The following is a 26,349-nucleotide window of genomic DNA, read 5'->3' on the forward strand; positions in this document are numbered from 1 at the left end:
TTTTTTCTTGGGTGAAAAGCTGATATAGTTGCTGCTTTTGGTCAGAAATTTGTTTTCCATTTATAAGTGAAAAAAAGTTGAAAATTTTATTTTAGTGGCTGTGGATAAACAGCGCTGAACAAGAGGTTCAAACTGAAAGCAACTTGAAAGCAAGAGAACTAAATTATTAAATATTGAATCATGAGAAACCATATTGATAACAAACTCTAGAAAGACCTTCTGCTCAATCCGGCCAAACACACGGCTGTTGTAAAGTGGAACCTGTCTTTTATGTTGTCAAGGAATTGGAAATATGCATCTCTCCACTTACGGCTAAAAAGTAAAGGGCCACAGACTCCCCAAAAACCTGTAATGAAACCGAGAACCACAATAATCGGAAACCATGGGATTCTGGGCTCATCTTCCTCATCATGAAGCTTCTTGTCTCCATTGTTGCTAACAATATGGGCACACTCAGGAAGCGGGGGTCCACAAAGTCCGAGATTACCCTCATATGAAGAGGCACTAAAGCTCTGGAGTTGAGTGCCTGATGGTATTGGTCCATAGAGATTATTGTTTGCAACGCTTAAATGAGACAGGAAATGCAATCTAGCTAGCGATGGTGGCATTTCTCCGGACAACTTATTTGCTGATAGGTCCAGTTTTTCCAAGTTTATTAGCTCAGATATCTGATCTGGAATGGTGCCCAAGAGGTTGTTGTGACTAAGATCTAGCAAATGAAGTTGCTTCAAATGGCCGATCTCCACTGGGATGTTGCCGCTAAGATTGTTGTGATCAAGGTATATTGCTGGTCGAAGATTGAAGAAAGAATTGTAACGGAAAAAGATACCATTTCTCTTGACATAAAATGGTGATGCGAAATAACTATTGTTCGCTTGGGAATTTGCTGACACTAATGCTGGCAATGTGCAAAGATCCTTCGGTAATTCACCAAAAATGAGGTTATGAGACAATTGTAAACGCCAAAGCCTTGGAAGAGTCGACAACCAATTAGGAATTGAACCTGTGATACGATTATGATTTAGATTCAAGTGTTCTAGCTTCTTAAGCTTGGATAGCCATATAGGCAATTGACCAGTCAGTTGGCATTTACGAAGAACCAAAAGTTGAAGATTTTCAAATCCGCCATTGCCAGCCATATTGTCATCGGTTGGCATTGCCTCGTTCAGAAAATTTCCTCCGAGGAAGACTATGTTGAGAGTCTTGCAATGCATCAAAATCTTGAATGCTCCAGTGATATTGGTTAGCTTATTGTGAGATAGTGCAAGGAAGGATAAGAGTTTCAATTGAAGCAGCTCAGGTTGAATTTGTCCCTCCAGTCTATTGGTGGCGAATCGAATTGCTCTAAGGGACTTGCATGAGTAAAGGCTAGCTGGCAAAATACCGGATAAATGATTTCTCCCCATATCAAGAAAGGTAAGTTCATGAAGACTAGAGAAATTAAGGTTGGAGATATCTCCTCCAAATAAATTGAACGCTATATTCAATTCTATGAGCTTTGTGCAATTCATCAAAGATGAGGGCAAAGAACCTGCTAAGTGATTCACATCAATCCGCAGGTACTCCAATTTGGAGAGCTTTCCAATATTCTGAGGGAGCTTGCCACTCAATTCATTGTCATGTAACATGAGGGTGGTGAGTTTGGTAAGGTTTGTGATGTTACTGCTAATGGGTCCTGAAAGATTATTGGAAGGTAATGAGATTTCTTTCAATAGTTTTGCATTGTATATATCACGAGGAAGCAATCCTACGAGTGAGTTAAAACCAGCTCGAAAAACCTGTAGTTTGGAACATCCCCCTAATCCACTAGGAAGTTGGCCATGATGATGATTATGAGAGAAATCGAGAAGTTTGACAAACGGTGAATTGTTACAAATAAAGGATGGAATAGGGCCAACAAAACTATTGTTGCTAGACATTGAGCTTGGCCAAGTTCCATGCTCGTTGGAGGAATGAAGATTGGATCATCCCATTGAATTGATTGCTAGACATGTCAAGTATTTGAATGGAGGCAGGGAGGCCAATATGAGACGAGCTATTAGATGAAAATAGCAATGATATATCTCCGCCTAGATAGTTGTAGCTCAAATCAAGGATCATGAGTTCATTCAGGGATGAAAAGAATCTAGTAGGGAGAGAACCTGAAAGTAAATTGTGAGAGAGATTGAGGTGAGAGAGATGTGTGAGATTTCTCAGGGAGGGAGATATAGTACCTTTGAGGCTTTTAGAAGGTAACCAAATATGGGTGACATAACCACTATGATCACAAGCAATACCTTCCCAGTGGCAACAATCAATGGAAGACCAATTCAATGGAGGAGAAGACGTATTGAAGGGTAAGGACAAGAGAGAGTCTTGGTCTATTTGGTTGCATGCATGATTCACAGAGAAAATACAAAAGAAAAACAAGGTGATCAAGAGGAAGAGGAGGTTATGAGCCATCAAATCTTTCATGGTTCTTGTTTGATAACTCATACCAGAAGGAGCATAGTTTGGTATCATATATAGAAGAAGCAAGAGAAAAATGAAGTACGTACACCTTCTATGGCTCTTTCATAAGTCAGCAAATTAGGTGGGGGGTTTTTGACTTATTAGGTTGCTTGACATGTCACATTAATTTTGAAAATACACAAAGAAGGCTTGACAAAAAATGAGTATTTTATTGATTGGGTGTTTTTGACGTGTTAGATGGCCTGACATGTCACTAAAATCGTGTGTCGGGGTAGCTAGCATTACCCATCGAAATTTCATTTCACATTGACAACAAAATTTTCAATGAAAGAACAAATATCTGCCAGAAGAAAAAAGTCCTTTTTTAAAATTATTTATTTATTATTTTTTCTAAATTGAACGGATCTATTGTTGGCTTCACCTCTAATATGGCTGGCCTTATGTCCACTCCAAAAATCGTGTTTGGACTTTAAACACATTGACATAGTAGTCGTTGCCGTGCTTATATATGCACATGTGTCTTGCAATATTGCTTTACCTCTCCATTTCAAGTGAAAGGTTTATGAATTATATAAAACTCGTTATTTAATATTTTTAAATGTAACGTAATATTATGTATATAATTAAACTTGTCAAATAAAATCTTTACTATAAAATACTCATCTCTATTTCATTTCAAATTGAGATAATCTTATTTTCCTGAACCCCATTGAAAATGTCACCACTCACCACCACTATTTCATATCTTATAAAAGCATCTCCAACAAAGGCTGTTATTTTAGCATTCACGTTAATATTTTTTTTTTTATATTTTTTTTATTTCATCTTATAAATTTAATAAATTAATTATTCAATTTGTAGACTCATGTAAACTTCACACAAATTCAGTGATAAACTTATCCATTTACTATGAAATTAGATGATTAAAAAATGGTTGAACGAGAATGAATTCTATCATTAACGATTAGGTAGGCTAGATTTTTCGGTGGATTTGAGTTTGTGGGCCGAACAAGTAATCATGGTACTTCTTAATAGAATTAATTGTGGCTGTGGCCGTGTCGAGATAATGGCCTCGTAAGAAAATATTTATTGGCCAGAAGCCCACAACTATGGCTACAAGCATAAAACAAAGCCTCAACTTTTAAATAAGATCTTATAAAAATAATGCTATATACCAAACAAGTATTTCTATTTTTATTTCCCTCTGTATTTTCCTTTGTTATCTCAAAAAAAAAAAAAAAAAAAAGTTATCTTTACCTTTCATCCACAAAAAGCTGATATGGCGTGGTCTTTCATAGCATTAAGTGGATGGAAATTAATTTTTTGATTAGGAGGATTACGCCACAATAGATTTTCGTGAAGGTAAGATGGATACTTGTTTGGTATATAACATTACTCGTCTTATAATGTTGACAATTGATATGGTAGTCTTAACCAACGTTTGGATTAGTCCTTTTATATATATATATATATATTTTTTCTATGAATTTGCTAGAACTATCACGTCGGTCTTGTTTGGTAATAGACTTGCTTAGTGGATTTTTAGTTTAGAAGTAATTGATGTGATATAAAAAGTAAAAATATTGGGGACTTAATTTTTTTGTAAAAAAAAAATGGGACTTGTTCAAGTCCATCACTAAACAAAATCGTCAACATTGTGAAATAAAAATGTGATTTTCTAGCATTGACAAGGTTCGAAGTTATAATCTTTATTAAATTATTATTTATCCAAAAAAATTGAAACTAATATATAAGAAAAAATAAATTTAATCATTTTATCTTACACGAGACTCCAACCTCCCTAGTCCCCAATGCTATGATCTCCCTAGAATTGGCAACTAGAACCGGTTGTAGAATTTGTACTGTTGTTGAAGTTTTTGGTATTTGTGTTATATTGGTACTTGTTAACTTGCAAGTCTTTGGTGTTTTGTGTTTTGTACTCTTCTTTTTCTTATTATTTTTTCATCTTCTTTTATTTTTTTTCCGAGATTTTACGACTCAAGGTCATTTATTTCCGTATCAAAGCCGAGTTAATAGTTATTCTTTTGTGATAACAACTCATGATTCTACATTATTATGCTGATATATAGTTGGATCATCTGCCATTGTTCAAGAACTATTTCTTTTGTCGGTGGACTTCCATGTTTCGAATTTTCTTGCTCTGTACCTTGGATTTGCCAAAAAGACCTTTTCTAAAGGCATGAAGCTTTTCTAATTAATATTATCACATCAATTATAAATTTTAAATAACACAACTCTATATAGATATAACAAAATAATATCCTTACTATAAAATGAATTTTTTCATATGGGAGCATCCCTTTCCAAACAAAAGAGGAGCAGAAACAGGGCTTTGATACCCATAATTATTATCATTTTGGTTTTTTTCTTGGGTGAAAAGCTGATATAGTTGCTGCTTTTGGTCAGAAATTTGATTTCCATTTTTAAGTGAAAAAAGTTGAAAATTTTATTTTAGTGGCTGTGGATAAACAGTGGTGGACAAGAGGTTCAAACTGAAAGCAACTTGAAAGCAAGAGAACTAAATTATTAAAATTGAATCATGAGAAACCATATTGATAACAAACTCTAGAAAGACCTTCTGCTCAATCCGGCCAAACACATAGCTGTTGTAAAGTGGAACCTGTCTTTTATGTTGTCAAGGAATTGGAAATATGCAACTCTCCACTTACGGCTAAAAAGTAAAGGACCACAGACTCCCCAAAAACCTGTAATGAAACCGAGAACCACAATAATCGGAAACCATGGGATTCTGAGCTCATCTTCCTCATCGTGAATATTTTTGTCTCCATTGTTGCTAACAATATTGTCACACTTTGGAAGCGGGGGGCCACAAAGTCCGAGATTGCCCTCGTATGAAGAGGCACTAAAGCTCTGGAGTTGAGTGCCTGATGGTATTGATCCATGGAGATTATTGTTTGCAACGCTTAACTGCGACAAGAAATGTAGACTTGCTAGTGATGTTGGTATTTCGCCGGACAGCTGATTTCCAGAGAGGCCCAATTCTTCTAAGTTTGTTAGCTCAGATATTTGATTTGGAATGCTTCCTGAGAAATTGTTATGACTAAGATTTAGCATACGGAGACATCGCAAACGACTGATCTCAACGGGGATGTTGCCACTGATATTATTGTTTCCAATCAGTATTCCTTGTGGCATGTTAGAGAGATAATTGTATTGGCTGTAGATACCATTGCTAGAGAAAAAGATAGGTAAATCCAGATAACTATGATCTATTAGAGTTCTAGCTTGTTCTGATACCAAGGCCAACAATCCACAAAGTTCTTTTGGAAATTCACCTGATATGAGGTTATTTGACAAGTCTATATAAAAGAGCCTTGGTAAAGTCGACAACCAACCAGGAATTGAACCCGTGATACGATTGAAACCTAGATTCAACACTTCTAGCTTCTTAAGCTTAGATAGCCATATAGGTAATTGACCAGTTAGTTGGCTAGAATCAAGACTCAACAATCGAAGATTGCATCCATTAGAACCAACAATACTACCATCAGCTGGGATTACCTCATGCAGAAAATTTCCATTAAGAAAAACTATGCTCAGAGTCTTGCAATGCATCATAATCTTAATTGCCCCTGTGATATTAGTTAGCCTATTGTGAGCAAGTGAAAGCAAGGATAAAAATTTCAATTGAAGGAGCTTAGGTTGGATTTGTCCTTCTAGTTGGTTTCGGCAGAGTCGAAGTGATCTTAGAGACTTGCATGAGAAAAGGCTTGCTGGCAAGTTGCCATTGAATTCATTAAACCCCAGGTCAAGTATAGTGAGTTGTTGAAGACTCGAGAAATTAACGGCAGAGATATCTCCTCCAAAGAAATTGTATCGTAAATTCAATTTTACGAGATTTGTGCAATTCATCAAAAATGGAGGCAAAGAACCTATTAAGCAGTTCATATGTAGAAGCATGTACCTTAATCTGGAGAGCTTTCCAATATTCTGAGGGAGCTTACCGCTCAATTTATTGTCATATAACTCTATGATGGTGAGCTTTGTAAGATTGGAGATGTCATTTTTGATAGGTCCCGAAAGGTCATTGGAAGGTAAAGAAATTTCCTCCAACTCTGTCGCACTGTATATATTGGAAGGAAGCGATCCTGTGAGAGAGTTAAAACCTGCTCGGAAAACCTTTAATTTGGAACATTCCCCTAGTCCACTAGGAACTTGGCCATCATGATGATTATGAGAAAAATCAAGGAGCATGACAAAGGGAGAATGAATACAAGGAGAGGAAGGAATTGGGCCCGTGAAACCATTGTTGCTAACATTAAGATTGATCAAACTCAATGCTCGTTGAAGGAATGAAGGCTCAATCCTCCCACATAAGCGATTACTAGATATGTCAACAATTTGAATGGAGGCAGGCAAGCCAGATATACTTCTAATATCTCCAGATATATGGTTGTAGCTCAAATCAAGGACCTTGAGTTGATTCGAGGATGAAAACAATCCATTAGGTAGAGAACCTGAAAGTGAATTTTGGGAGAGATTGAGGTGAGATAGACTTGTGAGGTTTCCAAGAGAGGGAGATATGGTACCTATGAGGCCTTTAGAGGGTAACCAAATATCAGTGACTTGACCTTTATGATCACAAGAAATTCCTTCCCAATGGCAACAATCAACGGAAGACCAATTTAAAGGAGGAGAAGAAGTATGGAAGGGTAAAGACAAGAGAGAGTTGCGATCTGTTTGGTTGCATGCATGATTCACAAAGAAAATGCCAAAGAGAAACAAGGTGAAGAGGAGATGATCAAGAGGCATGAAACCTTGCATGATTTTCGATTGATAACTCATGGCAGAAGAAGTATAGTTATTTTTGGACCAAAGGAACAAAAAGTGGAAGTCCTAGAAGACGCAAGAGAAACATAGGGAAGTATCAAGTATATATAATGTAAGTTGGCCCAAATTGCAAGTATATATAATCATGTCAAGTATATATAAAAGTAATATGTTACTTGTTTAATCTAATAACGAGTTAATCAACAATGGAAAAGTATTTGAGTTCACCATCAATTGACTTTGGCGACAATGCAAAGAATCTGCTACGGTTTGGAAGCACATACAACTTTTCCAACACAAAATTATTTTTCTACTAATTAAGGATCTTGCATTAGTCATCAATCGTGTCCTAATTCAAACTTTTCAACACAAAAAGAGTGGAATAATTCTAACAACGCGTATCCTAATAATTTATATTCAAAACCCGATCCGTAGTTTCTGTAGAAATATGTGTCGGCCGGAAATATAATATGAAAGAGATAAGAGAGCGAAAGCAAAATAACATTATCCGATCGAGTTATGTGATAGCAAGTCATAAGGTTGGTTGATACATCCTTATTCGAGATTGACTAGTAGTGTAATATATATGAATCAATTGCTTATGTTGTTTCTATTGGACCAGTTCAAACAACATATCCAGTAGAAACATAGTAAGCAAGTGATTCATATTACCTCACTAGGTTATAATTACTAGTCCTCCTTTGCATGTCTCACACTACCCACTTGGAAACTTAATCCATCAGTTCGTCTGCACATTTTATTATAGTTTAGTATAATAAGATTTGGATCAAGCCGAGTCAACACCATTAGACAGAATTAATAAACAAATCAATTTTTGGTCAACTTGCTTAACCTGCAATTGACCCGAATAAATTTAAATTACATTTCAACTTTATCTACTTCTCATTCTGTTAATAATTAATATTGATGCTTAGTAATGAGGCTTTATAATGTTATTTGTTAGAATGTAATATTATTGTCTTTACTGATATGTGTTTGTTTATGTGAATGAACTTTATTGGGTTGTGATATTACTTTGATTGGATATTGCACTTTACCTGCTCTCTACCTAATCAGTTGGGGAAGAAAAACTCCTCTTATTGGCTAAAGATAGATACCATGAAGAGTTTACCTGCTAGTTTGTTGGAGATGCTCTTAGATGCTATGATACCCTATACAAAGAATAACCGTGATATTTATCTAAGGGGAACTAAATATAATTTTAAAATAAAATTTTTCTTGGTACACTGTACGTTTGTCTCTAGGAAAATATAAGGAGTAGGGTTTTTTTGGGTGAACGGTAATATTCTCCTTTTTTTTTTTCTTTTTTTTTTTTTTTTTTGCAGGAAAAGATTGATTGGATCAACCAAAATGGATAAAATGTTTGTAACATATATAGGACACGTGTTGGATTCGGTTTGTGTCGAGTCATGGATATAAAACTATATAAGTCAATTATAACACAACCTATTTAATTAAATGAGTCAAACCCTTCGACCCTAACTTGTTATTTTGTGCTGAATTTGTGTTGAGTTTGTGGGTCATGTAACAAATTGACGTCCCTATGTTACATATTGGGTTTGAGTCGTATTGATGCATGATTTAAGACTATGTAGATCAACCATAACCAAATCAATTTAATTAAACAGGCAAGACCCCTCAATTATAACCCGCTAATTTTCTTTCGAGTTTATAAGTCGTGTAAAAAAAAAAAAAAAAAAAATCAGCGCTCTTGCTAAACTTCAAGGAGCTATAATTTTTTATTGTTTTTTTAACAAAAAAAATAAATAAATAAATAAAAGGGCTTCAAGCAGGGATGGACCTTGGGGCCCTAAGGGAAATGCCAGGTATTACCAATCCTGTGTCAATGAGCAAAAGGAGCACCAGTTTATTTTATTTTTTTTTCCCACTCTTCCATAAAAAAACAGCCCAAAACAAGTTTTCATGACCCAAGTCTTTTATCACTCTCCTGGTGTTGCGGTTGCTCAACCTAACAAACATTTACCTCTCTCGCTCTCTCTCTGTCATCGAAAAGCCATTTCCTGATTCCATCCACTTGTGTCTGTAAGATGTCAAACTGTACTGTGGAGTCCACCACGGTTGAAACCAGTGATGGAGTCAAGCTCCATGCGCGGCTCTTCAAACCGGGAGAAGAAATCAAGGGCAACTTGGTGGTTGTTCTTGTCCACCCATACTCAATCTTGGGTGGTTGTCAGGGCCTCTTGAAAGGAATAGCAGCTGGGTTGGCGGAGAAAGGCTACAGGGCTGTCACCTTTGATATGAGAGGCGCTGGGAAGTCAAGTGGGAGGGCTTCTCTCACTGGGTTTGCGGAAATCAAGGATGTTATTGCTGTCTGCAAGTGGGTCTGTGAGCATCTGTCTGTGGACAGGATTTTGTTGGTGGGCTCTTCTGCAGGTATGATCTTTTTGTTTGTTTTGCAACGAATTTCCATAGATCAAGTACCATTTTTTTTTGGTAAGAAAAGCTTAATGGTTGTTATCTTTGGTAGTGGTAGATTGCTTGTTTGGTTGGTATGATGGATTAGTTTTAGATCTATGAAATGTGTTAGATTTTATTAGCTATCTTGTTCTTTTATGTATTGTAAACAATTTTAATCTCACAGTGAGTAGCACATCTGGAAAAGTAGACGATTTGACGGAAAATTGATTGGTTTTAGTGTGTCTGATTTACTTATCCAAAAAGGAGGGAGGGGGTGGGGGCTGATTTAATTTGTTAGATCAATTTCCTTTTTTGATCTGTGATTTGCCTTGTTTAACAAATGAGGAAATTGGGCTGCTGGGGGTACTGATGATCTACCCTAATTGATGGCATTAAAAGGTGAAACAAGGGAGCTATCGAAGGTTTATTGCAACATTGGTAAATTATATATACACATATATTATCTTTCATTTTCCACCTGGTGCACCTCTTTGACAATGTTGCGTCACTCAATCACAATGTGATCTTAGATTAAACTATCTCATGTAAAAGATGTATTTTGAAGTATAGATTTCTTATATTTAAAAATCTTCTGAACATGTGAGTTTTCGATTGGATAGTAAATGCCATCCGGTTTATGTGAAATTTGGCATGCATGAGTAGGGTATGACATTTAAGCCAACAATGGACTTGGCAACATGTTAGTCCAGTGAAAATTAATGGAATGGTGTAGCATTGCAAAGAGTTATGCCAGGTGTTTCTTGAACTCAATCTCATATATAAGTGCATCATCTGATTGATAATCTTGGTGCTGGAGTTTTCCAAAATATCAAATTTGTCTGTATGGTTAGTATTACCATCTAATCCTATAATGTGCAATTATATTAGAATTTTGCTTAAGATCTGGTTTGTGTATGCTGATAAGACACTTTTCAGATTAGAGGTTGGCATATGCCTTTATTAATCATATGTCAGTGTCAGTAAGCATGGGGGTACTAGATTCTTTTTGGACCTTCCAAGATTTTCGTTCTAGAGGGATTAATGTGTGTGTTCTCCTTAACAGTTTCGCTTTTGATCAAATACCTCTATCCACTTTGCTAGTCTTTATTTTCCAGCAATTCTTGGTGTGCTTCGAATCGTGTAAATTTGAGTGACATAGGTGATTGCATGTGTGGGTTTAGTTGCACAAGTAGGTTGATTTTCAGTCTGACATGCAGAGATTCTTTATTCAAGGAACAAATTGTTGTACTTTTTGTGATTATGTCTTCGGATGCCTCCATTTCATATATTGCACAAGAAGGTTGGTTTTCAGTCTGACATCCAGAGATTTATTTGTTGAAGGAACAGATTGTTGTGTTTTGGGTGATTATATATGGCTTGGAAATGTATTGCACATACTATTTTACATCTTTGCGATAATATTGAGAGAAAATTTTGTGCTATGGAAAATTTATTGATTGAAGAACAGATTGTGCGACTGTAAAATTCAATGGTACTTTCATCAGAGTAGAATAGGTTCATCCTTATCTTTTGCCATGGTATCGGTGCTTCGATATCTAAATTTTATCTGATGCTAAATGTAACGAAAATACGATGACATGCATCATTCCATCATTTCATTAGAAGGATAGATCGAAAGCATTCAAGTACTGCCATTTCGATATCATTCTTCATCATAGGAGATGCTGTAGTGCATAAACTCTTTGAATCAAAGCAAATTTAGTTGTTATGCCTTTTCTGTCACAGGCGCACCAATTTCAGGATCTGCAGTTGATCATATTGAACAAGTTGTGGGCTATGTGAGTCTAGGGTACCCTTTTGGCATGACTGCCTCGATCCTTTTTGGGCGGCACCACAACGCTATCCTGCAGTCCCCAAAGCCAAAACTCTTTGTCATGGGAACTCGGGATGGGTTTACTAGCGTTAATCAGCTGAATAACAAGTTGAGTTCTGCAGCAGGGCGTGTTGAAACCCATTTGATAGAAGGGGTAAGCCACTTCCAAATGGAAGGGCCTGCTTATGATGCTCAGATGGTGAATCTTATCCTTGAATTTGTTGCTTCATTGTAGTAAATATCATCCAGCTCACTGAATTATGATTGGGTTTACTTCTGCTTTGTATGTATGTGCTGATTCACCATCTTTGTTCAATTGCAGGATTAGATTGTTTTTTTGGATTGTCTGTGCCATCTCAGTGAAAAAATGGCTAGATGTCCAAAGAACTTGGCCCGTAAACCAAGTACCATACCCAGATAATATAAGAGGAGTAATGCAATTTAAAAGACTATTATACGACTGTCATATAACTAAGATGTGATGGTAAAAATCGGTCCTTATATCAATAAAGGCTTGTAAAAAGAAGAATTAATAGTTGATTTTTACTATCATGTCATGTTATTTATATGGCAATCATATAGTAGTCTATTAAGTAACATTTATCATATATATATATATATATATTTTGAGAGAGAGAGAGAGTAGCATGCATTATCACAATAATCTTTATATGGTCAAGTTTTTTTCTATTTAAAAGTTTTTTACATCAGCATTTCGTCAGCTAAGTTAAACTTACAATAAAATCAAGCTAAGCTTTTAACCAAGAGAATTAGAACACGGCATAGGGGCGCATACATGTCAATTTATACCATTTTAACACCTTCATCTTGTGGATCATCAGATGCAACTCTATCCTCTTTAGCCATTTTATCCCCATTTGAACCTTCAACTACTCTACCTTCACCAATTTCATCATATCCCTGTATCCTCAATCTTTGTTCTTGATCCGTTAATTGCCCCTGTGAGAATGGATGTTCTCCATCTGCTTGGAAGCCAAAGGAGAAAGAAAACAGTACTGTTTTAATACTTGATGCAGCTATTAAATCCTTTTATTGCTTTCCAGAAACACAAATGCACTATAATTGCGGCAAAATCTTGTACAGCCTGTGTATTTGGGCCAGGAGATGCGAATTTTTTTAAAAAAACATGAACCATAAATGTTTGAATAACATCAGGCACTCACTTTGGTCCATTTGCTTAGACTCAAGTAGTGGGGAAAAAAAAGGCCTAACTTAATTGAAAAATCATACACAATTGGTGCCGTCAAATCTGAATATACAAAAACTAGAGGAAATAGATACAACAGAAGGTATCACTACTTTGTTTAACTTCACATGCTATATAACATGGTTATTTGTTAATTAGTTATTACCACTTTCACCGTCAGATGCATCTTCAAGCCTTTCGATTGCATCCACCAGGGCTTGTTCATGCTCCTGCATGTCAAAGAGCACATCAGAATTGTTGGAATGAAAGACTAGAGGTGACAATTTGTGTTATTGTATTGAGACATGGATATAAGCTTACTTATCAAAAAATAATCTGATTTATTTAATTAAACGGGTCAGACCCTTCAACCCTAACCACTAATTTTATGCTGGGTTCGTGTCGAATTTGCATATTGTGTCCAAAATTGTCAATCCTAATGTCACATGTCAAGTTCTGAGTTGTGTCAAAATATAGATATAAGACTATATAGATTAATCATAATCCGACTCATTTAATTAAACAAGTTAAATTGCTCTTAATCTTGTCCTGTTAATTTCGTGTTGGGTTCATAATGAGTTCGCAAGTTGTATCAAAAATTGTAACCCTATGAAATACCATGCAAGATAAACTGCAGAAGATGCTTGGTTCTTACTTTCAGAACTTTTTTAGCTTTCTCGATTTCCATGGGATCAGGATGACTAGCACCAAAAACTTTTTCCACCTGTTTAAAATTTCACAGCAATTAGGGAAAAGCAAATCACCATGACAAAAATTAATTATAATAATCAATTGCCTTCATACCTCCTTAATAAGAGTATCTGTGTGAACTATTTCAATATCACTCACAGCCTTCTTTCCAATTCCATTTTGTGATGAGGGGAAATCTTTCTTGGACTGACCCTTTGGGGTTCCTCTACCTCTTCCTGCACCAGTAACCGCACCACCACGTGCCATGGATTTCTTAAGCCCCCGGCCTGGTCCAGGGTGGCCACCCTTACGAGAAACTCCAGGCTCCTCACCTTCCCACTTGATATCTTCAGGAGATATCTAGCATTTAAAGATAAAAATATTATAAGCAAACGGGATTCTTCTAATTCATAAAGTGACATTCAAATGATAGATTTGTATTTATCTCAAGAGAGAGAAGAGGATAAAGGACAAGACTTAAGAAAGTGCATAATTAGCCAAATGCATCATAATATGCACCATAATTTGATGTTTAATTATGAGCATCCAGCCATCATGTTAAGAAATGCTACAAACAGTAGAAATTCCCCAAACGGGTTAGCAAAATTTGAAAGTCATCATTGGAGCCTTTCAGATATCAAGTGCGGAATGCCTCCTATATGCATCATGGATTTTATCTAAGTTGACACAAAATGCATTACGATTTGATGTTTAATTAGTGAATTGCATCTAAGTTGACACAAGAAACTGTACAAAGGTAGTCACCAATATTCCAGAAATCTTCAATATTCAGCATATATATGCTGTAAGTGGCATGGTAGAAAAACAATTAGTTAAAATAGATCATGCATTGAGACTCTAAGAGGATAGCAAAGCATCTACCTCTTTGAGATTGACCCACTCCCATGTTTCATCTGCTGTATTAATATCATACACCAGAGCATGTCGGCCCTAAAAACGTTTGGAAAATAGTAGGGATTAACGGAGGTACATCAATTACTCTAATAATGTGAAGTCAACAGTAAAACGTACCTCAGCACGGTTGTAGTCAGTTATAACTGCCTCATAAAAGTGGTTGTCTTCAGGCCACCTTGTCCATACTTTTCTTCCAATTAATGGATCATAGGTTGCAGCTTCGGCAGGTTCATTTGTCGAAAAGGCACCTGAGGTACCACGATTAGCAACCTGGGTCCTTCCAGCAAGACCAGAAGGGTACTGCATGCCCTTCATTGAGGATGCAGCAGGCAGCATACTCCATTAAAAGAAGATAGAGAGCAATGACAACAAAAAAAGAGAATATTCATTCCATCAGTCAGTTCACCAAAACTATCTTACTTACTGATTTTGGCTTCTTGCTCCTTGGCCCGGGGGGACCTCGTCTCAAGGCTGATGAAGATGGTTGCATAGATGGATGCAGTGCAGGAGATGGTGCACCCAGGGACAAGGAAGCCACAGATTGTGATGTTCTCTGTTTCTTGCGTGATGCGGAAACCGTAGGACTAGGTATGGGATCGTGAACAGGCTGAGTAGCATTGAGCATGCCAGGTTGAAGCCCTCTTGTCTTCCTCCATTCCCTAACAGCATGATTGATTACACTTCCCGTTAAAATACAAACCTGACTACAAGTCAATACATGCTAGATGAAAGCTACTCAGCAGAATATATCCAACATATTCAGACCTTATCCTCCGGATGATGTCATCAGCATTAACCCTGGATAGAAGCTCTCTGTGTTCTTCATCTGATACTCTAAGCTCCTTTCTAAGTTCTGTAATTAAACTTTCCTTGTCCTAAACAATAATAACGCAAAGGCTTTCAGATGATATAAATACAATGTTAATTAAACAAATGAATACAGAAGAAATGAATAAATACCCAAGTGATTGCATCAGATTGAGCTTTGAAGGCTCGAAGGACTGAACAATATGCTTCTTGCTCAATGTGGTGGATCTGGGTTTCCATATCACCATGCATCCTAGGTAATGAAGCAGAACCTACAACTGCAGATCTTCCATTTCCAGCAGTGTGGCCTGCTCTTTGAAATCTATTTTGATGTGAAGGAGGAAGGTCATCATCCGTTCCTGCAGTTGTTTCAAATTAAAATGGTCCATTAGATGCTCAAGTTTTTGGGATGTGGGATGTGGCTGCCAAATAGTCTCGGAATATGCAATAGAAAAGAAAATTTTCTACCAATGGGTTCATAACATATCAAAAATTATCAATAAACTAGCCATCTCCCTTGTATTGCTGAGAGAGAGAGAGAGAGAGAAAAAAAAAAAAAAACCAATAAACTAACATATATTGGTTTCTGATGCATCAACAGCAATTTCACCGGGTAAAAAAAAAAAAAATTAATGCAGGTTGTAGCAGGCCACTTATTGTTTCCGTACATCAGGTTATTACGATAAAAGATGAGAAGTTTCACATTACCCTCTGCCGGGCAAAAAAGGAAAAAGAACAGAAAAAAGAAAGAAAAAGAAAACAACAGTTTGTTCACATCACATAGTACTTGAAACTGTTAAACGCCAACGACAGAACTCTTCCTATCTCTAGGCACCAACTTATCAAAATCAGCATGCTAAATTAAACTCATCAAAAGCCTAACTGAAACCTTGAAAACTCATAACAACCCTTGAAAACCAACAAAAACTAATACTTAAGTAGTCGCAAGTACAATTGTGGAGTTTGTTATCCATCATGTTTTTTCAGATATATCAAACCCCAAAATCCACTTGAAAGACACACAGAACAAGGAATAAACATTGACTGCTTGATATAAACAATATATAATTAACTCAAACTATTGAAGAAGAACAGGTCAATAAACTACTATTCAAAATACAAACATAAAATTAGCTCCAAAGATCCATAAACTAAATTTAGATATTGAAAATGGAAATTCAGATCAATCAATTTGTCTGAAACAAGGGGATATCATTACAAAACAATTCATCAAAACACTCAGCGCTCCTGAGAACCCAAGAAAACAGTGAAGTGAGCCGAAAGCATAATCTCCAAATAACTAAGCACTGGTACCAGAGCAGTTGCAATTCATCATAGCAACTTCAAAATCCAATATTTAATTATAAACAGAGAAATCCCAGGAAAATTTAACCTCGTATTAACTAAGAACTACAAAAACAACCAAAAATTTCTTCGAGAACACGAGCAACAACACCAGACTCCAATCAAAATTTCAATGATTCAAGCATGGTGCGTCCAATTCAGCCACGAATCTATTGTAGGAGCTTCACGACCCCAATTCCCACTCTCTGCCTAAAACTACAATTACCAAACCCGTAAACACAAGCAATTGCACAGCCAACATGATTATTACCAAAATTTATTCACACCCAACTCTGAATTCACAAAATTTAAGCTCATGGAAACCCTAGAAACCCATAAAACGCATTCAAAAACACAATCTTTGAATTAAGCTCACCACTGCTATCAGAGAGCTCGAAGTCCATGACTCCACCAGATCAAATTTCACCAAAAAAAAAAAAAAAAACCTTAGAGAACTCTGCTTCAAAACCAGCTTAGAAACTAGAGTTTTCGATCAAATCCTTCGAGAACACCAGTTACTCTTGGCCGAAACAGATCGTACGAAGCAAACAGAGACGAATTCGTGGAGAATTGGACCAATTTTGAAACAAAATTCGGTCCATGATGCTCCAAAGAAGTTGAATTTGTGGTGCAGATAGCGATAGAACGCGATCGAATTGTTTAACTGGAGGTGGAGTTTCGTTGGGTAATTTTCGTCGAATTGTGGGGCTAAATTAAAATTTGAAAGAGTTTGGGGGCTAATTTGAGGTTGAAATTTGTAAATAGCGGACTTGAATTGACTTTATGGCGCCGTAACTTTTTCAGTTAATAGCTGAGTTTGAGTTCCGCGACGCATAGGTGTCTAAAGTCTGCCTATCTTTTCTTCTTTTTTCTTTAGAATTTGTTTTTTCTCTTTTTATTTTGGTTGAATTTTGAAGTATTTAATTTGGCTTTCTGTCCTCCTTTTTCATTTACCTTATTCTTTTTTTCTTTTCTTTTTTTTCTTTCTTTCTAAATACATTTTTTCTGCTTCAACATTTTGAAGTCGGGTGACCTTTCAATCAAATTTGAACCGTCGAAGTATGAGGTTGCGGAGTCCATTTACCCTAAAAGTAAGGCCGAACATCTTTCATTTATCTTATTCTTCTTTTATTTTATTACATTTTCTCTATAACAACATATATCTCGAAATGGGACGAGATTCCAATCAAATTGGCACAGTCAAAACGAGAGTTGCGAAACTCATTTACTTCGAGTATAAATTTCTCAAACAATCGCCCATTAATACAACATTGACATTTTTCGACTCCAAATTTAGAGCAATACTTAGTTTACCCTTTTCAAAGTCTATTAATTCACCCACCATTACTTCATGAAGACCATAAATATGGATAATGTTGTCTCCTGCTTGAAGTACTCCCCACCAAAACGTTGCCACTCATTCGAAAGGAAGTGCTCAATTTTTGTCAGGATTATATGGTAGCTTCTGGTGTGTACCTTATTTTGTAAGATAGCAACATGAGGCTGTCTTGTCGGGAAAAATAGGGAGACGTTGCTAAATGCTGATGCTACCGATTTTATTTGAAGGAGAAATTACATTCACCCTCCTTTAATAACTATTAAGCAATGCTGCAAATTATATTTGTATTCCATAAATATTTTACTATGTTGATGTGCCACTGTCATTTTATTCTTGAATTAGTTCCAGTTAAAAAAAGAAATTTCAAAAGTGAATTAGTAATGTCACGTTAGCATAATGGGATATTTATGTAAGTCGTTTGGTGATGCTTTTTAAATAGTATTAAGTTGTTTGAAGTGTTTTTGTGAATATTTTGTGTATTGAGTTGTTTGTTAATACTTTTATTTTTTTGTTGAGAAACAAAAAAATTGTCATAAAGAGTGTTGCCAAACGAGCCCGCATTACTCTAAAGCAATATGTAACGTTTTTCAAACTTTCAATTTGTGTAATGTCTTCGTTCGAACTGTCATTGGGACTACAATGTCTTTATTTCATGTAAAATAATGTCAAAATTATTCCTAATAATTCAAAAACAAAATATATATATATATATATATATATATATATATATATATATATATATATATTTTAACCTGGGGGTATCTTTGAGAATGCTTTGCTCTCCAAGTAACTTGTGCTTTTTTGTTTGGCCCTTATGAGTTATGGCCTTTTGTAAGGTTCCAGGATTGGGTTTCTGTGGAGTTGTTTGCATGGGGCTGTTATTTTCTTAGCTGAGCTGTTTTTTGCCTTCTTTTTCAATTCATAACCATTATTCCCTCCCCTCCCCAAAAAAAAAAAAAAAAAAAAAAATTCTTACTAAGTTGAAGTTACTATCATGTTATTTCTTTTATCTGTCTTTTTAATTACATGTCAATTGAAATTACAAAAAATCAGGCTGTACATTTTCACTCTTATTAATTTCTCTCTTTAATGACCGAAACATAATTTTAGAGACCAATGATAGAATGATTAAAGAAGGCTCAAACAATCTAAACATATGATCTTAAACCTCTTAAAAGATTAAAAAGATAATTTCACACCCTATTACAACAGAAGCGAAAATATTAACTTTTTTTATGAAACCATATCGAGAGTTTTAGATTCTGATTCCGTGAAATAAATTAGTATATGTGAGAGCAATCATACCTAATCGGGCAAGTGTTGGAGCAGTTTGAATCCCACCTACTTGAATATTTGTCTAAATAGATAAGATTCGGACAAACTCTCATATGGGACTGCGGTGTATCCAAACAATCTGGACCACTATTGCAAAATTCAAACAATGACTAGTTGATGGACACTACCACCAACCAACTTGTAGAAATTAAACTTGACATGGCCATTGGAGAAAGCTTTGCAATTACAGGACTAACAACAACATTTTCCTTCATGCCTAGACTCTCAGAAGTCACTAATAGACCCAACCCATTGTTAATGAAAGACAAACATCCTTTAATGGCCATCACATAATCTAATTCTCCAAATTTAGTTGACTTTGAAATTGCAATTTAAGTCATTCATAATGAAATAAGACTTAAGTGTTCATTCTTTGATATGGCAATAAAAACAACAATTGAAAGGAATAACAAATGAAAGATGAGTGCAGAAAAAAATCCAAAATCAAACTGAGGTAAGGAAGGTCTTTCGCATATCCATTTTTCTTATGGTTGCTCAAAAAATCAAAGTAGAAAACAATATTTTTTCAGTGCTATTAGGGTTAGTCCCTTAAATATATTAAATTTACTTGTTAAATTTTATTGCTTAATTTTTTATTTTATTTTTAAAAAAAAAGAAAATGCTAAAGGTTTTAGAACTTTTACTACAACTTTCTTATAAACTAATCTATAATAGGTAAAATAATTAAGAGTATATGGTTGATAACTCAAACGCTAATTAATTAGGTTGAGAAATCATATATTTTTTCTCATTCATTTCATTAATCATAGACTATTTTGTTGGTTTGTAAATAATTTTATAGTAAACATTATATTACCTTAACAAACACTTTTTACTAGTTCAATGGCCTATGAAAGTTTTCAAGTGGCCATGACACATACTAGGGTGTGGATTCGAATCTCCGCTATGAAAAATTCATACATATGTCTGATTAGCATTAATCATTTTGAATTCTCATTAATGCTCTGGTGGGACTAGGTCAGGTTAAAGACTTACCCTCTTTTGCTAAAAAAAAAAAAAAAAAAAAAAAAAAAAAAAACACAATTTTACTTGAGTTGTTAAAAGAACCACATTTTAGACAACACACAATAAAGTGAAATTAATTTTCTCTGTTTGTTTGTTTTTTTTTTTGGATAAATATAGTTGCGTGTTAGTTGGGCACGTATGTACCATCTATTAGATTTAGACCCTTCCACAAAGCATGTTAACAGCCTCATTCAACATAAATAGCAGTCAAAGCGTTTAGAGGAAATGCTGCTTTCCCATCTCTCCCCCAAACCGTCACTCTCCCCGCTCTCTTCCTTCCTCTCCTCTCTCGTCCTCCGCCGCCCTCCCAAATCCCCTTTTTGCCCCTCCCATTCTCCAAAATCCCCGCCTCGCCCTCGCCCCCGTCCCCGCCCCTCCGTTCCGCCATCCCTCGCATGCCACGTCAGTGCCCGTAACGGTGTTCGTGGCTTTGTTTCCATGGACTCGCCCTCACCGGACCTCGCCGTGTCCGTCGATTCCGTGGCGCACGATTTGAAGAACCAGAGCCTCGATGGCGATGATAGGAAGACGCCCAGATTGAGGCTTGAGGATCTGAATTGGGACCACTCCTTCGTCCGAGTGTTACCCGGTGATCCGAGAACCGATACTATACCGCGAGAGGTTGGAGAAGAGAAAAGATTGTTTTTTTTTTTTTTCTTCTCGTTATGCTATGTTTGGTTGTTGTGAAAAGAAAAGAAATAAAAATCTGTAACTTTTGTATTATGCTTTTGAGCTGGAGGTTTTTTCTTTGCATATGTTTAGATATTAAATTTGATGTTTGTATAATTCATTAGCAAAAGAAAAAAAAATAATGAAAATCAAAGTGTATGAGGGTAATTGATAATAATTTTTAATGTAAGAATGATTAAATTCGTAATCTTGTATTGAAAATTAGTGTTATGTTTTGGTGCGGATGGATTTTTAATGGCTGTGATTTGATGAGCTTGTTTATTTGATGCGGCTGTGTGTTTGGCTTTTAGGTATTTCATTCTTGTTATACGAGAGTGTCGCCGTCGGCCGAAGTGGAGAATCCTCAGCTTGTTGCGTGGTCGGAATCGGTGGCTGAGTTACTCGAGTTGGATTCCCAAGAGTGAGTTTTTCTTGTTTCTTGTGCACCCTGGCATGTCAGATTGTCTGTTGATGTGTTTGGGAGATAAGTCTAATTGAAACTAAAAGAATGTGTTTTGAAGCATCTTCTAGGAGGAAAGGCTTTGATGGCCATTTCAAGGAAAGAATACTTTTTTAGTTCAGGAATTACTTCCATGAGATAAAAACTTGATACTACTATTGAAAACATTTATTTAGGAAGCTTTGTTCTGTAAAGTCTGTGGTAAACATACCTGTGTCAGTTCTACTTTTTTATATGAATAACTGTTCTTCCGAGTTTGGATTATTGAGTTCTTGCTATAGACTGATCTGAAGTGTTGTATCTTTAAAGTGTGATAGCTACTTGGGCTTAGATGTCTCTATGTTAGCTATGTTGTGGGATTTAGAGCATGCCATATTAAGAAATAGGGATTTACTGGTTCTCTTATTTGATTCTTGCTATGAGCTTTAGTTTACTACAATTGGTGATCCCTTATTGATTTAATGCGTGTAGTACTTCATTATCATGGATTGTTTGGAGGTCTAGTTGTTTTCCATATGTGGTAGGTATTGCACGCTCCATTGGACTAACATTGGAATCTTGTTCTGGAATTTCAGATTTGAAAGGCCAGATTTTCCTCTTTTGTTTTCTGGGGCATCGACTTTGGTGGGATCGTAAGTGTTTTTACTTTATAGTTTTTGTTTCACAATCAGCCCCTTTGTAACTTTTAATATAACCCTGATTGATCTTTAATTGCACAGCTTGCCCTATGCTCAGTGCTATGGAGGACACCAGTTTGGGATGTGGGCTGGACAATTGGGCGATGGTCGGGCAATAACGCTTGGAGAGATAATTAATTCGAAGTCCGAAAGGTGGGAACTGCAGCTTAAAGGTGCTGGGAAGACTCCTTATAGCCGGTTTGCAGATGGACTTGCAGTGCTCCGAAGTAGCATCAGGGAGTTCCTTTGCAGTGAAGCTATGCATAGTCTAGGAATTCCAACAACTCGTGCTCTTTGCCTTGTCACAACCGGAAAAAATGTGACTCGAGATATGTTCTATGAGTAAGTTTTCACCATAATTTGAAATAGGATCAATATGTGGCTACTGTAGCTTCATCTGTTTCACGCCTTTTTTTGACATTCATGTTTCCTATATGTTATTTGTAACCCTCTTTGAATTTTTTTTTTTATTTTTTTTATTTTTTATTTGGTGAGAATGGGACACATTTATTTTTCTTAGGAAGTCTTAAGGACCCAGAATTTATTTACAAGTGTGCCTAGGTTTTAAGTAGGAAAAATCTTCAATTATTTTTTCTTTCCCTGTTTCTTCTATTCTCTCCGGATTTTCAGAATTTTAGCACTTTTAGTTGGGAATTATACTAAACTTCGATATATCTAATTATCCTATGGGGATAGGTGGATTCTAGGCTTGTTATAAAGTTTGCCTGGATTACAATTTAAAGTGGTAACTTTTAATCTTGGTATTAGAAACTCCTTGTTATGTTATTTATAGAAACATCATGTTACACATGTGAATACTAATTTCATGTTTTGAGTCGCAGTGGCAACCCAAAGGAAGAGCAAGGGGCAATTGTCTGTAGAGTTGCACAATCCTTCCTGCGCTTTGGATCATACCAACTACATGCCTCTAGAGGGAAAGAGGACCTTGGCATCGTTCATGCTTTGGCAGACTATGCCATTAAGCATCATTTTCCTCATATAGAGAACATGAGTAGAAGTGAGGGTTTATCTTTCAGCACAGGCGACGAAGATCATTCAGTTGTGGATCTAACTTCCAACAAGTATGCAGGTAATTGATTTTCATTTTAGAGTAATGGTAATGGTGCAAGTGGCATAGGTGATAAATCTGGTGCACATGAAAACTACATGATAAAATTGTCTTATCCCGTTGTAATTATTAGTTTGGTCTTTCAGTGTAGAAGGCTTGCGAGTCATAAGTTTTTGATCTACTGAACTCACGTGGCCTTACCTGACAGCAGTAATAACATGAGTTCACTTGACTATTTACTAGAAGATCCACTTTCAGTTGGTTTTGATTCAGATACCGGTTTGGGACAATAGGTGGTGTTGGAGAATGCTAGTGGGAGCCCAGCTGGGCGACCAGCTTACCTGACTCTGTCAATAGCATTGTAGATATAAATTTTGCCTGGAAAGTGATAAGTATCACTTGCTTTAAGGGGACAAATAGTTTTGTTTCCATCTATCCTGACTTTATTGTTCCTTGAATGGTCAATGCCATATACATCCATGATTGAAGAAATACAAAATTACTGTGGGTGATGATTTTAACTATTTCTTTCCTTTTCATCCAATGATGGGTTTAATCAGCTTGGACAGTTGAGGTTGCTGAGCGCACTGCTACCCTGATTGCAAGGTGGCAGGGGGTTGGTTTTACTCACGGTGTGCTGAATACTGACAATATGAGCATTTTGGGTCTTACTATTGATTATGGTCCCTTTGGATTTCTGGATGCTTTTGATCCAAGTTACACACCGAATACAACGGATCTTCCTGGGAGAAGATACTGTTTTGCAAATCAGCCTGATATTGGCTTATGGAATATTGCACAGTTTGCCTCAACCCTACAAGCTGCCGAATTGATAAACGATAAAGAGGCAAACTATGCCATGGAAAGGTAGTTGTATATTTTAAACCTTTCATTCCAGAAAGAACAGTATCTTTAGTTGGTGGTTAATGGATGCTTTTATGTCTTGACTTGCTACAGATATGGCACCAAATTTATGGATGAGTATCAAGCTATAATGACTAAGAAACTTGGCCTCCCTAAGTACAATAAACAGCTGATAAGTAAACTTCTAAACAATCTGGCTGTTGACAAAGTAGACTACACAAATTTCTTTCGCTTGCTTTCAAATATCAAAGCTGATCCCAGCATTCCTGAAGAGGAGTTGTTGGTCCCGCTAAAGGCTGTTTTGTTAGATATTGGCAAGGAGCGGAAGGAAGCATGGATCAGCTGGGTGAAATATTACATAGAGGAGGTATGATCAGTTGTCTGAAAATATTCATGTTTGGGTAAAATTGCAATTATCTCGTCAGCTCTGCATGCTCTTTTGTTTGATTCTTTATTTCATTTCGGTGACTGTCTATATGTATTTTCTTTGTGTGTTGGCATGCCGCATGCCAATGTGGCAGTCAGTTTGAGATCTCAAATTTTTTGCCTCCTAATCTCTAATGACATGCAAGCATACTTGACTTTGTTGGTATATTATCATTTATCCCAAAAGTATAAGCTGATAGGAAGAAATGAATTTAATCATTTAATTTTTATTTTAACACACCATCACGTTTGAGGCTTAAACTCCTTAATAGGTGAGGCCTAATATGTGAAATATAATTGAAATGAGAGATAAATCACAGAGACAGAGTTCAAACTCATGACCTCTGATTTTGATACCATGTTAAATCATCACTTATTTAACTTGTATGGGCTCTTGGTGCTCTGAACCCTTACTAACCCTTGAATGGGCGCTGGCTATTGCTCTAATTAGTATAACTCCTCTGAAAGGCCTTGAGAAAACAAGAATATTTAGGTAGTGTTTGGGTGGAGGGATTCGGCAGTGAAAGGAAAGGAAGGGGGCTTTCCTTTCTTTGTTTGGATGGAGATGGGAGGGGGAGAAGGAAGGAGAAATCGTTTTCCCTCCATGCCCTCAAAATTTCTTCTTCCTACTTTGGGAGGAAAGGTAAGGAAAGAGAAGGGACATGAGATGAATGAAAAGTTATATTTTGAATTTTTTATTGTGGTGTCCACCTTTTGGGCTTCTTTCCCTCTATTTTTCCTTGGACATCCAAACACATGCAAGGAGCATAATATCCCCTTCGGTGGATGGAATTTTTATCAATCTAATTTATTAAACTAACATCTATTCAGAAGGACAACTTTGTCCATTGTATACCTGTCAAACAGCATAGATGGGGAAGTGTTAAATTTTTTATCAACTTGAGTGTTCTCACGGATCTCCTCTGTTAACTTCCACAGCTGGCTGCTAGTGGCATCCCGGATGAGGAAAGGAAGGCCTCAATGAATGCAGTGAACCCTAAATACGTACTCAGGAACTACCTATGCCAGAGCGCCATTGATGCCGCTGAGCTTGGTGAATTTGGTGAAGTCCGGAGGCTGCTTAAATTAATGGAACGGCCGTATGATGAGCAACCAGGAATGGAAAAATATGCTCGCTTACCTCCTGCTTGGGCTTATAGGCCTGGTGTTTGCATGCTTTCTTGTTCATCATGAGTGGCTTAATTTGCTCGTAATATTATACTGATACTAAAAGGAGTGTAACCCGTTTATTTTTCCTCTGTTTTTTTATTTTTTTGCTCTAGATGACTCGTTGTATATAATAGTTAAATTCAGTTTTTTCCTCTACAATAAGTTGAGGAAGTTGTATACCCTTGTTTTTTAATGCAGTTGCAACAATTTTATCCCGTAGGAGACATTTTTTGTTGGGATTTTTGTTGTAATAGTGATTCTCTCTCATTAAAAAAAATTATCTTTTATTTTCATATTGAGAAAATGTTGGGAAAAATTTGTGATACAAGTCTTTTAATGGGGAAACAAAGGTTATATTTGTTAATGCATTTGAGCGAGTGTTTTCTGTATTTGATTTGATAAAGTATTTTGATATGAAGTGTGAAATATTTTTAGAGGAGTATTGTGATGAGGTATATATATATATATATTGTTTTTAACATGTTCATACAAGAAGAGGAAAAATGGGTTTGGATATTCAAACAAATATTTTCGTTTTATGAGGCGTGTATTCTAGCCCATTTAACTAGTCATTGGAGACTAAAAATTAAGTACTTAAAGTGAAATTTTTTGTAAAATGTGTTTTACATTATTTGTTAATCCAATTGGAAAAATTAATTTTTTTTTTTTTTTTGATATGTCCATACACGAGGGAGGGAGAATTGAGTTACCTGAGGACTGAGTGAAAAATTAAAATTGAAAACAGTTAAAAATACAATATTTTGAAAAACATACAACAAAGGTTATGGAAGTTTGGGGAAAATTGTGTTTGTATC

General features: G+C 36.1%; 4 protein-coding genes and 1 pseudogene across 5 annotated transcripts; 2 read left to right on the plus strand and 3 right to left on the minus strand.

Annotated features, from left to right (window-relative positions):
- Positions 1–206: 206 nt before the first annotated feature.
- Positions 207–2,454, minus strand: LOC132163706 (receptor-like protein 2; annotated as a pseudogene).
- Positions 2,455–5,037: 2,583 nt separating this feature from the next.
- On the minus strand, positions 5,038–7,278 carry LOC132163709 (receptor-like protein 3). The gene has a single exon (XM_059574078.1). The coding sequence runs from the start codon at positions 7,276–7,278 to the stop codon at positions 5,038–5,040; it is 2,241 nt and encodes a 746-aa protein (XP_059430061.1).
- Positions 7,279–9,190: 1,912 nt separating this feature from the next.
- On the plus strand, positions 9,191–11,874 carry LOC132163829 (uncharacterized). Its single transcript, XM_059574211.1, has 2 exons — positions 9,191–9,678; positions 11,449–11,874. The coding sequence occupies exons 1-2, from the start codon at positions 9,333–9,335 to the stop codon at positions 11,769–11,771; spliced, it is 669 nt and encodes a 222-aa protein (XP_059430194.1). The 5' UTR covers positions 9,191–9,332; the 3' UTR covers positions 11,772–11,874.
- Positions 11,875–12,173: 299 nt separating this feature from the next.
- Positions 12,174–17,216, minus strand: LOC132164205 (protein EMSY-LIKE 3). 2 transcript variants are annotated; one of them, XM_059574642.1, is made up of 10 exons: positions 16,876–17,216; positions 15,309–15,514; positions 15,114–15,223; positions 14,773–15,007; positions 14,466–14,657; positions 14,316–14,384; positions 13,548–13,793; positions 13,399–13,467; positions 12,910–12,973; positions 12,174–12,519 (listed from the first exon to the last, which is right to left on the minus strand). In XM_059574642.1, the coding sequence occupies exons 1-10, from the start codon at positions 16,901–16,903 to the stop codon at positions 12,341–12,343; spliced, it is 1,398 nt and encodes a 465-aa protein (XP_059430625.1). In that variant the 5' UTR covers positions 16,904–17,216; the 3' UTR covers positions 12,174–12,340. The 2 variants fall into 2 exon arrangements, with proteins under 2 accessions (XP_059430625.1, XP_059430624.1); XM_059574641.1 differs by having other exon boundaries at positions 12,174–12,522.
- A 3,185-nt stretch (positions 17,217–20,401) lies between these two features.
- On the plus strand, positions 20,402–25,902 carry LOC132164174 (uncharacterized). Its single transcript, XM_059574612.1, has 8 exons — positions 20,402–20,820; positions 21,180–21,289; positions 21,904–21,960; positions 22,048–22,347; positions 22,848–23,095; positions 23,635–23,941; positions 24,032–24,305; positions 25,304–25,902. The coding sequence occupies exons 1-8, from the start codon at positions 20,425–20,427 to the stop codon at positions 25,556–25,558; spliced, it is 1,947 nt and encodes a 648-aa protein (XP_059430595.1). The 5' UTR covers positions 20,402–20,424; the 3' UTR covers positions 25,559–25,902.
- The last annotated feature ends 447 nt before the right edge of the window (positions 25,903–26,349 follow it).

Source organism: Corylus avellana, chromosome ca10 (assembly GCF_901000735.1).
Source record: "Corylus avellana chromosome ca10, CavTom2PMs-1.0".
Classification (NCBI taxonomy): Eukaryota; Viridiplantae; Streptophyta; class Magnoliopsida; order Fagales; family Betulaceae; genus Corylus; species Corylus avellana.